This window comes from Labeo rohita, chromosome 11 (assembly GCF_022985175.1).
Source record: "Labeo rohita strain BAU-BD-2019 chromosome 11, IGBB_LRoh.1.0, whole genome shotgun sequence".
NCBI lineage: Eukaryota > Metazoa > Chordata > Actinopteri > Cypriniformes > Cyprinidae > Labeo > Labeo rohita.
In genome coordinates, this window is record NC_066879.1 from 16676884 (window position 1) to 16695538 (window position 18655).

At 31.1% G+C, this 18655-nt stretch overlaps 1 protein-coding gene across 4 annotated transcripts in view; it reads right to left on the bottom strand.

Moving 5' to 3' along the window:
- epha8 (eph receptor A8) overlaps positions 1-4277 on the bottom strand; it is a 109674-nt gene extending 105397 nt beyond the window's left edge. For all 4 annotated transcript variants that reach the window (XM_051122892.1, XM_051122891.1, XM_051122893.1 and 1 more), the window contains exon 1: positions 4041-4277. In XM_051122892.1, coding sequence (XP_050978849.1) covers positions 4041-4128 — 88 coding nt within the window. In that variant the 5' untranslated portion in view covers positions 4129-4277. The remainder of the gene's footprint in view (positions 1-4040) is intronic.
- Between the last annotated feature and the right edge of the window lie 14378 nt (positions 4278-18655).

The following is an 18655-nucleotide window of genomic DNA, read 5'->3' on the forward strand; positions in this document are numbered from 1 at the left end:
TCAGTTCTTTGGCTCTTGTTTGGCAGCACAACTCTCGTCTGGAGTGTTTTTTAGACTGCCTCTCTTGCTCTCTCTCACCTCGGCGGTCTTTACGCTGTATTGAACCGTTTGTGACAGTGACTGGAGAGGCAGAAATATCACGCAAACCGTGTGTTCACTTAGTGTGTCTGAGAGAAACATCCGTGTCAAGCTGCAGCCTCTGCCACACGCAAACCCTCTCCCTGAGATCAAAAACATGCCTTGGCTGGAAACGGTGGGGAAATAGCCACGTATCCAGAGGCTGGATGAGGTCATGGGGTCACAACTGCTTCCTGTCCTCATAGTAAACAAATATGATGTGACAATAAAACAGAGATCGGCCACTGACGACTGCAATATTCTACAGCCTGAGTTTTCAATAACGCTAGGTGGTAATGTTGGGAATCTGTGGAATGATATTTAAAACGTAGTAATGTCTTAAAAAAAAATTAAAAGATCTATTTACTGATCATAACACACAACATCAACAGTTATTGACAGCAACTTAAACACTTTATGTATAAATTAACCTACGTTAGAGATGTACAACTGTTTATGAATCTAAATCATAAACAGAATAGAATAGAATAGAATAGAATAGAATAGAATAGAATAGAATAGAATAGAATAGAATATATGGACTTCATAGGATTAATTTATAATATATTTTTGTAACGTATTTTAGTTTATAATTTATTTAATAATAAATTAGATTAATGAAATCTTAAAGAATTATTAACAGTGACTAAAACACTTTATGTAATAATTTAACTAATTTAGAGATGTACTGTTGTTTATAAATCTGAATCAGAGACTTTGAGGTCTCTAACTATATTCTAGAATAGAATAGAATAGAATAGATGGACTTTATAGAATGAATTTATAATATAGTTGTAATATATTTTAGTTTATAAAGTATTTCATAATAAATGAGATTAATGAAATGTTAAATAATTATTAACAACAAATAAAACACTATGTATTAAACTAATTTGAGGTGTACAACTGTTTATGAATCTGAATCAGAGACTTTGAGGTCTCTGATCATAATCTAGAATAGAATAGAATAGAACAGAACAGAACAGAACAGATGGACTTTATAGGATGGATTTATAATATATTTGTAATATATATTAGCTGATATTTCATAATAAATGACATTAATGAAATATTAAAGAATTATTAACAGCAACTAAAACATTCTATGTATTAAATTAACTCATTTAGAGATGTGCAACTGTTTATGAATCTGAATCAGAGACTTTGAGTTCAATAATTATATTCTAGAATAGAATAGACAGACTTCATAGGATGAATTTATAAAATATTTTCAATATATTTTAGTGTAGAATATATTTCATAATAAATGAGATTAATGAAATGTTAATTAAAGAATTATTTACAGCAACTAAAACACTTTATGTATTAATTTAACTAATTTAGAGATGTACAACTGTTTATGAACCCGAATCAGAGACTTTAGTACACAGAAAATCAACAGAACAGAACAGAATAGAATAGAACAGAATAGATGGACTTCGTAGGATGAATTTATAATATATTTGTAATATATTTTAGTTTATAATATATTTCATAAAAACAAGATTAAATGTTAAACAGAATTATTAACAGCAACTAAAACATTTCTAAAAAATAAACAAAAACGATACTATTCTATTCTATAACAGAATCAGGGACTTTGAGGTCTCTGATTATATTTTAGAATAGAATAGAATAGAATAGAATAGAATAGAATAGAATAGAATAGAATAGAATAGAATAGAATAGAACAGATTAGGTAGACTTCGAAAAATGAATTTGTAATATATTTGTAATATATTTTAGTTCATATTTCATAATAAATTAGATAAATCTATTTTTTAATAAAGAATGATTAACAACAACATAAAAAACTTTACGTATTAATGTAACTAATTTAGAGATGTATAACTGTTCACGCATCTGAATCAGAGGCTTTAGTACACAAATCAATATTAGAATAGAGTAGTATAGTCTGAATTTACAGGATTAATTTATATTAGATGTCTAAAGTATATTTTTAATGTATAATACATTTCATAGTAAATGAAATTAAATATGCAAATGTAAACATGTACAAAAATTTAATTAGAATTAAGCAACTAAAACTCTTTATGTATTATTAAACTAATTTAGAGAAACACAATGAGTTTGTTTTGGCAAAAATGTTTATGATTCTGATTCAGAGGCTTAGAGGTTCATGGAAAATCAACAGAGTAGAATAGTGAATAAGAATAAAATAAAATTCATAGGATCAATTTATAACATTTGTAGCATTTGCAATATTCATATAGTTGTAATATTGTAATATATATATGTATACACACACAAATATATATTATAGACTAAATATGTACATGTAAATATACATATGTATTAACATATTATTTATAATTTCAGAATAAATGAGATTAATTAAATAAATAAATGTAAATACATAAATAAGACGCGTCAGTATGTTAATAATGAATCTTTTAGTGTCTATCCGAACGTACTAAAAGGTAAATGCACTTTTTATGAACAAACCCCTACGGTTACGCATGACATTAGCGCGCTGACATCATCAGACTGTAAAACCATTTTAAAAGCATGTAAACGTACAGTAAATGTAGTACAATGAATCCAGCACATGGCAAAAGATGTAAGAGAAACTGTGACTGACTAATTACAGCAATACTTGTTTAACAAACTGTGACGCTTGTTAATATAATGAATTGCTGAAATAAAAAAAGGAAAATAGTCTGGAGGAGAAAAGGTTGATAACCTCTGCTCTAGACAAGTAACACAAATGCAGGACTATCAATTTTGAAAAATCAGTTATAACGAAGGAACAACCCCACAGCCGGACAGAGCGGACAGGATACTGCGAACTCAACAAGACAACATTGCACAGCGTGTGTGTGTGTGTGTAAAAGAACAACTCAAGCAATGATCTGATGTTAGACATAATGCACTGTACATCATTAATAAACAACCTAATATAGGCAATTTAATGCTCCAAAATATAGGATTGCTGCTGTTACAAATCACACGTAGTGCGTGATGTGATTGTACACTTCTATCAGAAACCCTACGAAGAATCAGAAGCGCTCTCTTTGTGTATGTTATCGCACCAATGAGCCCGGCAGAACTGAGAAAAAGTGACGGGATCAGTTCAATCACAATGACAGATCCAAACAGGCGGTGTGTTCCCTCTTTCACAGCAGCACATCAGCCCACACACACTTACATCTATAAGACTGTAGGATTTACAAGGATTTTCTATAAACATGATCGGTTTTGATCGCACACATGCACGTCACTCTTAAATAAAGTTTCCCTGGCATTTGCACCGATGCGTACACAATCCTAATAGCTCTAAAAAGAGACCGGAGCAAGTTGTCACACTTTCTCAGAGAAGGTTGATTTTTGAAACTCAGTATTTTTTGCACATAAAAAGCGATTTACTTCATTATTGGAGAGAAAAAAATACAGTTTGGTGAACACACATTAACCTTAAGTAATTTGTTGTTATGCTATATAAAATAAGACACAATAAAAACCTGCCTTTAAATAATCAATAATAGACTTTCCTGCGGAATTCAACCCAAATTATACAAAAATATTAAATAACCTGCCCCAATTACTTATAAAAAATACACTGTGTCCTAACAAACATAATACAAATCTATTTTCAGTATTTATCACTGTTGTTTTACTGTTTATCTAAGAGCTGTAACCAAAAATATGATGATAAATGAATTTTAGTTAGGAGCACATAAGAAAAAACTGTTATAATTTAAGACGTTCTGCTAGATAAAGCACATTCGATTAACTTTATGCTCAAAATCACAGTTGCCGAGATCTTGTGACAACTTCCCCGTGTGACAACTAGCCCCGGTCTCTCTCTCTCTCTCTCTATATATATATATCACCCGGTCATCTGAAAGCAAGACAGCATATATCCCCGTCTGTATAATACACACACAAGCACACACACTTACCTTCATTACTAGATGTTCCTCTGGAGCCCAGGACCTGCATTGATATAGTCCACACTAAGAGGGGCAGCAGCCCTGGATCTGATGCCATCGTGCAAATGTGGACCCGGCGCACGGGGAGAAATCTCTCTCTCTCTCTCTCTCCCTCTGTCTCTCTCTCGCTCGCTCTCCCCTCTCCCTCGCTCACTCCCTCTCGCTTTCTCTGCCAGTGTAGAATCGGAGCGGTAGTCTCTATCAGGAACTGCTTTCAAAACTGCCTGCCTGCACTTGGGCACATGCAACACCACCAAGCGCAGCACGGGGGCGTGTCCAGAACTGCCTGTCACAGAGAGCAGCCAATCAGAAGACAGGGTTTGGAATATGCACATCCCTAGCTTTACATCTAGCACACCTCTTTATGTCTCATCCGTGGCCACATTCCTATGCATATATTTAATGATTAATAATGTTTTGTGGTTATTGTTGTTGTAAATTTGATTGTTATCAGATATTAATCCAGAAAAAAACTTTTGTTTACAGAAAACAAGGAAAAATGCTTTTGTTTAAGGTTATTATTATTATTATTAGTTTTTTTTTTTGTTTGTTTGTTTTTTTTTTTTTTTTTAGAAATGTAATGATCAAAAATGATATATAATCATAAAAGAAAATACTTATTTAAAGGAAATTATTATCACAATCACATGACAGGACAACACAAGCTAATTTGTGCAACCTAATTTAGTTGAGTGTATTCAGTCATATTAAATATGTATGATTTGAATAAAATGATGTGTTAAATCAAATTAATTTAAATTAAATTAATTTTATTTGGAAGTTACCACATTAAATACTTTGTACCTTGTTTGGATTACCAAACAAAACATTTTTTACTTGTTTGGATATAAAATATATAAATGTAAATTGCATAATAAAAATAAAATAAAATTATATAATGTTATTCTAATAAATAATAACACATATAATTTTATTTTATTTTAATTTTATAATATTATTATACAAACAAAACATATATATTTTTTACCCTGTTAAAAGTTGTTAAAATGTTAAAAATAATGTAATGCTTAAAAATTATATTTAATTTATATCATTTATATTTAGGCATTAGACTTTCATTATGTTTAATAAGGTGCCAAAAGTAATTATTTCCTTACCAAGGGGAAATATTTTTTTCTTAGAACATAACACGGCAAATAAGGTTAAATATTTCAATTAAACCCACTACTAAAAATGATATATATTAATCTAGTAAATAATAACATACGTATATTTTTTTATTTTATTTTTTATTTTAATTTCATTTTTAATTAATGTTATATATATATATATTTTTTTTTAAATGTTAATGCTTAAAATATATATTTTTTTACATGTTTTATACATTTTCTACATTTAATAAAGACTTTAAGTTTACTATGATGCTAAAAATAATTATTTCCTTACCAAGGGGCAATATTTTTTTTTCTTAAACCATAACACAGCAAATAATGTTGAATAATTCAATTAAACCCACTACTACAACACACCATACAATCTAATATGATTAAATATATGAAATGTTAAAACCAGATACACCTATTCAGCTTTTTCTGCCGTTTTTCTATATCTAGATCAGTTCCTATTTAACTTTTTATCCTTGTAGGTGTCTACTGTACAACTCCTTCCAAATATTCCTAAAAAAACAGCACTATTTTATTGATTTAATGCTTAACAATACTGGATTACTGAGTGATAGTACTGTAAATAATAACAAAAAACACACCAACAACTTTATGTGAATCTTTACAATCTCAAATTGATGCTGTGCATCGGATCTGTTTATCAAATATCTTTCCTCTCTCATTTTAGCAGATAAAAAAGCAGGACATTCAATTTCAGATCAGTGTGTTATTATTTATGAACAAGGGGCCACCTCTGTCGCCATCGCCTGATGGATTTTCTGATTAAGTGCTTCAGGTGCAGATAAAATGATGTCTGCATATCGGCTTGCAGCTCCATCTTTTCTCAGAGCATTTCTCATGGCAATATCTGATTCAGTTAGACCTCCAACCTCCAAACTGGAGTCACTATTTGCTTTTCTGACATTGATTCATCTTAATCCATAAAAAAATCTCCATTTCTCACAACAGAACACTGCATTTCTGCAAGGGTCAGGTAACCTAAAAGTATACATCAACACATTTTGCATAACAAATTTCAGCTGTCTGAAATACAAACTTTTAGCCACAGAAAAGATGTTCTTCTACATTATGCCAATTTGCAGTAGCCTGTATTTACTTTATGCATATCCACTGTATTTTTTAACTATAGGAAAATGACGAGAACAAAAACGTGCAGTAAACGGTAAAACTGTTTGCACTACAAACCAGTGTGTTTACATTTAAGATAATACAATAAAATAATATTTGCAATATCAAGCAGCAAAACCAGCTATTTTGTACAGCTAAAAATAGCTGGATGCAGATGAGACCGGAAGCCACACCCATAAAATTTACAAATGGCCGTGCCCACTCTTACCGGAAGGAAATGTAAACATTAAGTTAAATTGTTTTTCAGTGTGACTGGCTTATATAGAAATATGCTAGCATTTGAAATTTCATTAAGTCATAAACAACCCTGAAATCATGGTTTCATGACATTTATAAGTGTTGGAACATGCATTAATGATTCGTTAATTATTATAAAGAGATATTTTGCATAGTTTGGGGTCAACCTATTTCGCCTATTTTAACGATAATGACCAGCTGGCTACTTTATACCATTTATGACACAACTGCTAACCAGAAGACGTTAAAACTATTGGTAATGCTTCAATGCCTTAGCTAACATAACTAAATATGTGCATAAATTAACGTTACATACATATTATGCACAGCATATTAATATTATTATTAGTATTACAAAACTGACAACGTGCCAAGAGACTAAACAGGTTACTTTTGATATAAAACAAAGTCTCAGCTTTCAAATTTTGTCATTTTGTAAGAAATTCAAACTATAAATACTGTTTGGTGGCCCTTTAATGTGCCTCAGTTCAAGCCGACATGAATCGATCATCTCTTCCTCTTTACTAGTTAACGTTATAGCATGAAATAACGTTAAATTTGAATTAACATTGTTTCAATCGCGGAAGACGTCAATACGCACTTTTTCCAAATCCAACAACGTTCATCTACTGTCCTTTCTGGTTTGACAAAAATGGCAAATGCTGCGTTATGATTGGTCAGAACGCCTGTCAGTCAAACTCCATGCGAAGGGTCAGTTGTTCGTTACAGCCAAAGTTGGGAAGGTTACTTTGGAAATGTAATAGGTTACAGATTACAAGTTACTTGATTTAAAATGTAATAAGTAGTGTAACTTTTCAATTACTTTATTAAAGTAATGTAACTTATTACTTTTAATTACTTTTTGACTACTTTTTTTAAATTTCTAATATTTTCAACTGTTAATCATTTTGAAACATTTAAACCAGGCAGAGTTAACCTTACAATACTACTCAACACTGTTCACTATCACTTTCAAAATCCTTTATCACTTGAATTAAGATTATAATAAGTAAGGGATAATATACATCTTTATTTTGCGATAACAACTGGCTGAACGTACATTATCTCACTTATTACACAGCTGCTTGATAGATTTTTTAATATGTTTCGTGTCAAAATTATTAGACACTAAACACCGATCTGAGTTGAAATATTTGAACGCAAAGCTTCCATGAAGAAATCAGTTGCTAGCAAACAGCAAGTTCAAACTAGACATTTTAGGGATACAGTGCAGTCATACCAGTTTTCTTACACAACATTTCACCACATAAATAATTAAGTAGTAGTACTAGTTTGTTAGTTATCTTATAATCCATTACAATGTAAAAAAAAAAAAAAAAAAAAAAAATGGCAGCAACTGCGTTTGTATGAAACAATAGAGCAAGTCCATGATACCAGGATGACAGAATTAAGAAATTTTACACATAATATTGAATTAAGCTTTAATATTTTATTAGCTAATCTTACCAAACGCAAAGCTTCCACCAAGAAAAATGATCAAGCATATAGCACTGACTTAAGTTGCCCCGAAAGAGTCTGAGCGGTGGAATAATTTAATTTAAAGCACAGCCACCACAAATTTTTTTTAGTTACATTTTTGGGCTTTTTATGCCTTTTATTGTGATAGGACAGTAGAGAGATGACAGGATAGAGCTGGGAGGAGATAAGGGGAGCGGGATCGGCAAAGGACCTCGAGATGGGAATCGAACTCGGGTCACCGTGAGCGCAGTTGTGCTATATGTCATAACAAGATCATAACATAAATAACATCATAACAAGAAATAGTTTAATAGCTATGATACTGGGTTTGAAATCAAATGTTTGCATAGTTATGACAGAAAACACTAGTATCTAACAATGCCTTGGAAAAAACAATCTTAAAAAATAAAGTTTATGCATAAACCCAAATAGGAAATAAAACAGTTATCAAATAAGCATGTGTCCTATTCTGTGTCCTAAACTCCTGAAATATTGGTGTCTCATTTTAGAGCAGTCAATGCAATTTAAAAGAAGTCAATTAAATCTGTATTTGAGGGGTGTATTTGAATCCCCTTTGTAATCACTGGCATTTTTCAAAAGCAACTGTAATTTAATTACATATTTTTTCTCAGTAACTGTAACTAATTACAATTACATTTATTTTGTACTTAAATTACGCAATTCCGTTACATGTAACTAGTTACTCCCCAACACTGGTTGCAGCGCATTAACTAATGTTATTAAAATTTGAAACTAATACTAAAATTAATAAATGATGTAGAATTATTTATATTAACTAAGCAATTTATAAATGGAACCACTTTTATTTTATAAAAAAAGATAAATAATTATATATAATATAAATATAATTAAAAAATATAAAAATAATATAAAACACAAAATGTAATTTACATATTATTATAAAAAAAAATTATAAATATCATTTTATTTTACTATACAAAGAGAAAGTGCATGAGTCATATTAGAGACATGAAACTTTAATATTGAACAGTCATTACATAATGTTGACATTGACCAATCAGAATCAAGTATTCCATAGAGACATGTAATACATAGAATTACACAGCTCTTACATTCAGAACTGGAATTATTGTTTTATAATAAGCGTCATAACATGTGCGAATGAAAGTTTAAAGTAAACCAGTGTTACCATAAATCGGTCTAGCTCCATCTCTGGCTCTGCAGCTGGGTGGGAGAAACCGACAGAAGATGAGAGGAAGAGAGGAGGAGAGACACTGGGGGGATTCGGAGCCAAAGCGAGGGTCTGCGTCTCGCCTGCCAATGTCTTTCCTGCTCAGGCTGAGAACACAGGGAAGATGTTGTGCTGGGTCACAGCTAGCGCTGTTCAGCCCCTCCTGTGAGCAAGATGCCTACGTGCAAGAGGGCCAAGACATTTGGATGAGTCTATGAGCCTCTGTTTATAACTCCAGGCCAATTTAGAGCTTACATGTTGTTCAAATGCTATTATTACTCAATTATCATTCCTCATACTTAAGATTAAAGTATCAGTTTACCCAAAAATGAAAATCTGCTAAACATTTATTCATCCTCAGGCTTGCAGATTTAGCGAAATGTAGCATTACATCACTTGCTCAGCAATGGATCCTCTGGAGTGAATGGGTGCCGTCAGAATGAGAGTCCAAATAGCTAATGAAAACATAACAATGCACAATATTGAAAAAATAGAGTATGGTTTTCACAAAAATATGAAGCAGCTCAGCTGTTTTCAACATTGATAATGCAGAGAAATGTAGCATTACATCACTTGCTTGGCAGTGGATCCTTTGGAGTGAATGGGTGCCATCAGAATGAGATGCTGTCCAAATAGCTAATAAAAACATAATAATGCACAAGCAATACTGAAAAAATACATACAAGCTCAGCTGTTTTCAATATCTTTGATGCATGTTTCTAGAGCAGCAAATCAGCATATTAGAATGATTTCTGAAAGATCATATGACACTGAAAACTAGTAATGATGCTGAAAATTCAGCTTTGCATCCTAGAAATAAATTAAATTTTAAAACACATTCAAATGGAAAACACTCATTCTAAATTTGAATAATATTTAACAATTTTACTGTTTTTGATCAAATTTATGCAGACTTGGCGAGCATAAGAAACTTCAGAAATTAAAAAATTACATTCGTTTTTCATTTAAAGCTGTACTGTATTCATCTTCAGGCTTGCAGATTTAGAGAAATGTAGCATTACATCACTTGCTCAGCAATGGATCATCTGCAGTGAATGGGTGCCGTCAGAATGAGAGTCCAAATAGCTAATGAAAACATAATAATGCACAAAATTGAAAAAATAGAGTATGGTTTTCACAAAAATATGAAGCAGCTCAGCTGTTTTCAACATTGATAATGCATGTTTCTAGAGCAGCAAATCAGCACGTTAGAATGATTTCTGAAGGATCATGTGACACTGAAGACTAGTAATGATGCTGAAAATTCAGCTTTGCATCCCAGAAATAAATGACATTTTAAAACACATCCAAACAGAAAACACTCTTTTTAAATTGTAATAATATTTAACAATTTTTCTGTTTTTGATCAAATTAATGCAGCCTTGGTGAGCATAAGAAACTTCATAAATCTAAAAACTACATTTGTTTTTCATTTAAAGCTGTACTGTGACAGAAAAAAAGCGCAAACAACATTATTACATAACACACCATCTTCCAGCCCAAAGCTATAACAAGGTACAATACTTTCTGCAGTGTTTAAAGGTCTATACATGCCTATTTTAAGGCCAAGAACATCTATTGTGGTTCTGCAGCGTGGAAAAGAGACCAGAACATTTTAAGAATGGGTGACTAAATCATACGGATTGATTTCATACTTTCAAATACAATCCTTTATGCATTTAGCACCTAAAATATCCAGATAGTGTGCAGATTAACAGAGGGGCTTGAAATGATTTCATTTCCTCAGCAGTGAGCTTTTAGACGCACTAGCGTTAGCGTTTTACCAGCCGAGGCTTCTTTAGCTCTTTAGTTACTAATCCTCAGGAGGAGACGAGAGCAGCCCGGCATCTGAGCTTTACAGCTGTTCGCCTTTCACCAGACGTGGAGAAACACCGACACAAACGATTCCACCTAAAAACTCAGAACAATCAAATGATTAAAGCTTATAAATGCATTTCACCATCAAAGCTGCTTTAGAGTTTACTGCATTATGAATGTACTAAATGGTTGTTTGATATATAAATACACATATTTCTACACTATTAATGCATTTATGAGCAATCATTAAAGTTAAACATCACCTGCATGACTTTTGAGTTTTTGCAGAATCTAATGAAACACAAACATTGAATGTGTTCAAATTCTGTTTCTGTTTTAATGGCTGAACATAAATAACGCATGTATGACAGGTATTCTCAAAGAGAGAGAGACTGAAAGAGCGAGAGATAATGCGATAGAGCTTGCAATCAGTGTAAACCATATGTCTCGCAGCTCATAAGCAAAACCTCTCATTAAAATCAAGAATATTTCATTTCTCTGCGAGTGTAGCGCTTTGTTTCCTAAGAAATTGTCAATGGGACATCATTAAGGCACGATCAAAATTACACGCGACAAGTCGCTCTGTGGAAGAAACACTGTGTGCTTCTGTGAAAAGGAGCTGAGGAGAACTGAGGAAGAGAAAAAAAGTGATCACACATCGACGGATCACACGGGACTGAAACATCTCTCGTCAACACCATTACCACAATATGGAGTCTCTCTTTCCTCGCAAAGCTATTGAAGTTTCCTCAGAAGAACATACAAAAAAAAAAAGGAAAAGAAAAGAAAAAAGAAAGAATGCCCAGGTCATATTTTATGCCTAAATAAATATATACATACATACATAAATCAATAATAAATTGTAAAAGAATCATTACTATTATATATATATATATATATAATTATATCACAATTATATATATATATACAGTACCCTCCACTAATATTGGCACCCTTGGTAAATATGAGCAAAGGTGGCTGTAAGAATAAATCTGCATTGTTTATCCTTTTAATCTTTCATTCAAAAAATTCACAATATTCTAACCTATCATTTAAGTAAAACCATGGAAAGCAGGGGGAAAATCTCTTTATAAAATAAATGTTTTTCTGTAGTTCATGTTGACCACAATTATTGGCACCCAATTACTGCAATGTCCTTTATTCAAGATAACAGCTCTGTGTTTTCTTCTTTAATGCCTGAAGAGTTTGGAGAACACCTGACAAGAGATCAGAGACCATTCCTTCAAACTCTTCAGATCCTTTAGTTTCCCAGCTCCATGCTGGTGCTTCTTCTCTTCAGTTCACCTCACGCATTTTCTATAGGGTTCAGGTCAGGCAACTGGGACGGCCATGGCAGAAGCTTCATTTTATGCTCAGTGACACATTTTTGTGTTGATTTTGATGTTTGATTTGGATCACTGTCCTGATGGAGGATCCAACCACAGCTCATTATAGAACTTCTAACAGATGCAGTCAGGTTTACATTTTTTATCTGTTGGTATTTGCTAGAATCCATGATGCCATGTATCTGAACAAGATGTCCAGGACCTCTGGCAGGAAAATAAGACCACAACATTAAAGATCCAGCAGTATATTTAACCGTGGGCATGGGGTACTTTTTGTACCAAACCTATCTTGAGTGTTTGCTGCCAGAAAGCTCTTTTTTTTTTAGTTTCATCTGACCACAGAAGCCATTCCCATTTGAAATTCAAGTTGTGTCTGACAACTGAATATGCTGGAGTTTGTTTTTGGATGAGCAAGGAGGATTTTTCTTAAAACCCTCCTGAAAAACATGTGGTGACGTAGGGGCTGTTTGATTTTTTTTTTTTTAGTCTTTTGGTCCCAAGACTCAACTAATCTCTGCAGTTCTCCTACTGTGATCCTTGGAGAGTCTTTGGACACTAAAAACTCTTCTCCTCACCATGCATTAGGACGATATAGACACACGTCCTTTTCCAGGCAGATTTGTAACATCTTTAGTTGATTGGAATTCTTAATTATTGTCCTAATGATGGAAATCGGGATTTTCAATGCTTTAGCTCTTTTCTTACAGCCACTTTCTATTTTGTGAAGCTCAACAATCTTGTTCTGCACATCAGAACTATATTATTTGGTTTTATTCCTTGTGATGGATGATTAAGGAAATTTGGCCTTTGTGCTCCTCATATTTATAATCCTGTGAAACAGGAAGTTATTGCTGGACAATATCATACTCCTAGTCATTCTAGTGTGCTAAATAAATGCAAATATGAATGGGAATATACTTCAGAGATATTTTACTCATTATAATTTCTAAGGGTGCCAATAATTGTGCCCAACATGCATATGAGAAAAACATTTATTTCATAACGTAAGTTTCCCCCCACTTTTAATTGTTTTACTTCAATGAAAGGTTAGCATTTTGTGAATTTTTTGAATGTAAGATCATAAAGATAAACAAAGCAGATTTATTTTCATAGCCGTCTTTGCTCATATTTACCAAGGGTGCCAATATTAGTGGAGAGCACTCACTGTGTATATATATATATATATATATACATATATTAAAATGAAAAACATTTTTAAATTAATTTGCGAGTAAATGTGTGCATTTGTCATAAACGACTGAAATTTCCTCTACAAATTATGATGGTTATCTCACAGAAAACATGTCCAGGTCAAATATTATAAATATATAACATATAATAATATACATATAAAATATTACACCCTAAAAAAAATTATATGATCAATACGTCATGACAATATATGTTTTTGCATTACTTTAATTCATCAAAAAAACTTTTTTAAACAAAAAATAACTTTAAAACAAGATTCAACTCATGTTTTTAAGTCAGTTTAAGTCACCAACTTTTTTTTTTTTTACAGTAGAGATTAAATTTTAAATATATATTTTATTCCTCATATGTTTGCAATTAGCGAATATCTTTAAAACATCATGAAGTTGCGGTACAGCGATAGATTAGATCAACAACATGCATTAAGTAATGCATTTCATTTTCTTGACAATCTAATTGCTTGTTTACATTTTCATCTTTGGAATGGCATGAAATATCACAGAGTCATGTTCTAGACAACTTCACCCACTAAAATCTACTTTTCTTTGGCCGTATCCCTCAAGCAACAAGCAGCCAAAACGTCCGCTCTCATCCTGACGTGCTGTCACTAACCAGCCTCCAAGTGTTTACTAAACTCCAACATACTGCAGCATGAGAAGCACTGCTGGGGAGCTGACGTGCATGTGCGCTTGATGGACGCTCGGGCGGCGCGGTTGGCACGCACCGGCCTTGAATTACCTGCCTGGCTACCCCACGGCCTGCCATTTTGTGGCACTGTGTGGCAGCAGATGGTGCGGGTCACTACGCGGGTCCTGGACGCCGAGTGGCTGCTATATATAAACCTGCAGCAGCATGCTTGTGTGGTCTAATGGATTCACCTATTTATGGAGAAAATGTAATAAATGTAATTAGTATTGTGATGAATCATGCTCATGCCTAGAAAATGAATAAGATGGATGTATTTTATGAAAAAATATTCTATTGTACAAAATGTTGTTCAGTTTTAACACATCATGGCACGCATTGTTGTCTGACGTCATCTGTTATTGGCAGGACTTGTTGTTCTCTTGTTGCCATTACATCATCGCATTGCTCTTCTTCCTGAGACAAACTTGCAGACTTTTCCTTTTCCTGGTGTTTGGAAACTTTAAAGTGATAGCGCACCCCACAGTAAATTGTATTATATTTATTATATTATATTTATCAGACTTACAATTTCATGCATGAGATATATGCATTCTGCCTTGAAACAAAATGGATTTTATATTTTATTTTTAATTTATTTTAAAAAATTAAAAAAATTCATGCATAAGATATATGCACTCTTCCTTGAAACAAAATGGATATTATATTTTATTTTTAATTTATTTTAAAACATTTAAAAAATTTCATGCATGAGATATATGCATTCTTCCTTGAAACAAAATGGATATTATATTTTATTTTTTTTATTTTTTTTAATTCATATTTGCATTCTTCCTTGAAACAAAATGGATATTATATTTTATTTTTAATTCTATTTAAAAAAATTAAATACATGTTTATTTAATTTATTCATTCAATTATTTGGTGTAATTATTTACATTTTTGTAACTAAATAAATGTGTATAGCAATGTTTCATTACAATTTTTTAAATAGAATTACAAAAAAATATATAATATCATTTTTGTTTCATGGAAGAATGCATATATCTCATGCATTTAATTGTTAGTCTAATGAAGTTATAATATAATATAATATAATTTACTGTGGGGTGCGCTTTCACTTTAAAGTTTAACTTCGATAGATAACTCCATTTTTAACATTTTTCAAAAATCATATTTTTTTTTTTTACAAAAAAATACTAAAATAATAAAAACAATTTTTGACTTATCTGTTTTTGCAAATAAACTAAATATTTTTTATATTTTTAATATAGTATGTATACAAATATTAAAAAATGAACTAACATAAACCTTAATTTTAATAATTAGATTTTAATGATATATTACAACACATTTATTTAAAAACAAACTAAAAAATCCTTATATTACAAATTACATAAATATAATAATATGAAAATAATTGTAATAATTTTTTAAAAAGAAATGTATTTTTATTCATATAAATACTTATAAATGTATCCTTAATTTTTTTAACATATTTAAAAATTAACATATTTATTACAACAACAACAATTATTATTATTATTATTATTATTATGTTTGTATTAAGTGAATTTGGGCCTAAAATATGCATATTTGATGTGCTACAGAAGCTTCCTCTGCAAAGCATGATTTTTATATCCAATAAAGTAAATAAATAAATAAATACATACATAAATGTAATACAATATAATATAACATAATATATATATATATATATATATATATATATATTATATTATATTATATTATATTCTATATAGTTTTATATATTCTTAATAACAACATTAAGAATTATTATTATTATTTAAACAAAAGGAGCAACAATATTCTTTAATCTTTCTTGAAGAAAACAGAAACAGAAGAACAAATCATTTGGATTTGGAGAGCAAGCATACTGACATCAGAATTTTCATTTCTGGCCGAACTATCCCTTTAACTGTGGCTGGAGGGCACGCGAGCATGTCACAATGAAGATGGCAGCCGTATGGTGGCCGGTGCTCCAGATGGAGCGCGCGCTACAAAGGAGAAGCCTGTTCTCATCAAAGGCTAATGTGAAGTTTTAATCAAACGCCGTCCGAACGCCAGACCAAACACTGAAAGGATGGAACGGACGGGTCAAATTCAGTTCAAACAGCCACTCAAAGGCTTCCTAAAATTGCCGCCAACTTCAAACACACCAGCAAATCACTTTCTCCATGGCGGGATTCAGAGCCAATTTTAAGCTAATCACATTGGGAAGCCCTGCAGCTCTGCTAACCATGACGAAGGTACAAAAATCACCAGAATTCGCTATGACACACAAAACAAGCTAGTGCTAGACATCACCACAATGACGGTTACTGAAAAAAATTACACAATCAGTCATCTTTTTTAGTAAACGTTTTTAACAAAGACGTAAATAAGATGATAAAATGGGCAAATCTGTTATTTGTGCCAAATTCACAAGGGAAGGGAAAACCACAAATTTCAAAGAAGCAGTCCTTATAGCTTATATTATAATCACAAATATCATTTTAATTCAAATTTAATAGGTCATATAATGAAAATCCTAGGCTGGTTTGCTGGTCTAAGCTGGTCTCACATGGTTTCCTTTCCTGGTCAAGCAGGTTTGTTTGCTGGACTTATATTTATATATATATTTTTTTTTCAGTGACAATTCTCTGCTGGTCAGGCTGGGAGACCAGATTAAACCACCTAAAACCAGCAAAGCATTTTAGGCTGGATTAAAAAGGTTTATTTTTGTTTACATAATGAGAAAATCAGATTTTTTATGGATCTTTTGAAATAAGAGTAAATTTTACTTTAAAATATTTGATTAAAATTCACAATTGTTTAATTTTATACTATGTGTAATAATGTTATGTTGATGTAAGTTAATATAATTTTTAATGTCTTTAATTTTTCTTTAATTTGTAATAATTTGCTGAAGCAATATTTCAAAGAATTTGTGCATTTACTATAAAAAATATATTTTCAAATATGTAACTGATTAAAAGTCACTGTTGTTTTAATTTATTCTATATTTTTATATAATTTTGTGTTTTTTCATTTATTTGATTTGAGTTTTTTTTTTTTTTGCTGTACATAAGCGATATACTCTTGAATGTGTTTGTTATAAAATTGTAAAATATTTCATATTACAGCAATAATATAAAATATCATATTTTAATATATGTAACTGATTAGATGTCACTGTTTCATTTTATTTTATTTAATAATTTTTAATATAATTTATTTCATTTTTTATAATTTGATGGACATAAGCAATATTTCAAAATATATTTTAAAATATGTTACTGATTAGAATTCACTATTTTTCATTGTATTCTATATTTGTATATAATTTTGCACTTTTTCTTTTATTTTATTTATGTGTTTTTTATTTGCTGAATATAAGCAATATTATTATAATCTCAAATGTGATTACTATACACAAATAAATTTCAAAACAGTCATATTTTAAAATATGCAACTGATTAGAAATCCTTGTTTTAATTTTATTCTATATTTTTTATACTTTTTGATTAAATGTATTTTACATAAGGTTTTTTTAAATAATTTGCTAAACAAGCAATATTTCAAAGACATAAATATACTTTTGAATCTGTGTATTTACTATAAAAATATATTTTAAAATGATTAGAGTGATTAATCACTATTTTTCATTTTATTCTATATATTTATATAATTTTGTACTTTTTCGTTCATTTGATGAGTTCCATTTGCTGTACATAAGCAATATCATCCTCTCAAATGTGTTTACTATAAAATACAATTTAAAATTGTTCTTAATTAGAAGTAGCTATTGTTTCACTGTATTCTATTTTTATACTTTTTGATTAAATTTATTTGATAAGGTTTTTTTAACATATAATTTGCTGTACATAATCAGTATCTCAACTTAATATTAGTGATTTTAATCCCCACTTCTACAAAGCCTTCATTTTCCGCTTCTCATAACTCATAATTGGTAATCAAGCAATTAATATGCATAAAGTAAAATGCTAATATGACTGTCAACTGCCCTTTAAAGCATAAAAATGGCACTGTGTGTGTGGTAAAAATACACCGTGAATCACAGATCCAATGCAGAACATCTGTAGCTCTTACCAGCGATGACAGTTTGAGAACATCTAAAACGACATTAATTACATTCCTGACAGCCGAATCAGCAAGTGTGATCAATGTGACATTCAAAGTTAAGCCCTCTGCAAAAATCACACACCTCTAGCATCTCACATTAGAGCCCAAGCATGAAGTGTGTAGACGGTCATGACAGGTTACCGCCCACTGATCTTATTATGCTGTCTTCAGCTCTGCAACGACAGCGAAAGGACTTTGCTTATTCACTCAGAAATT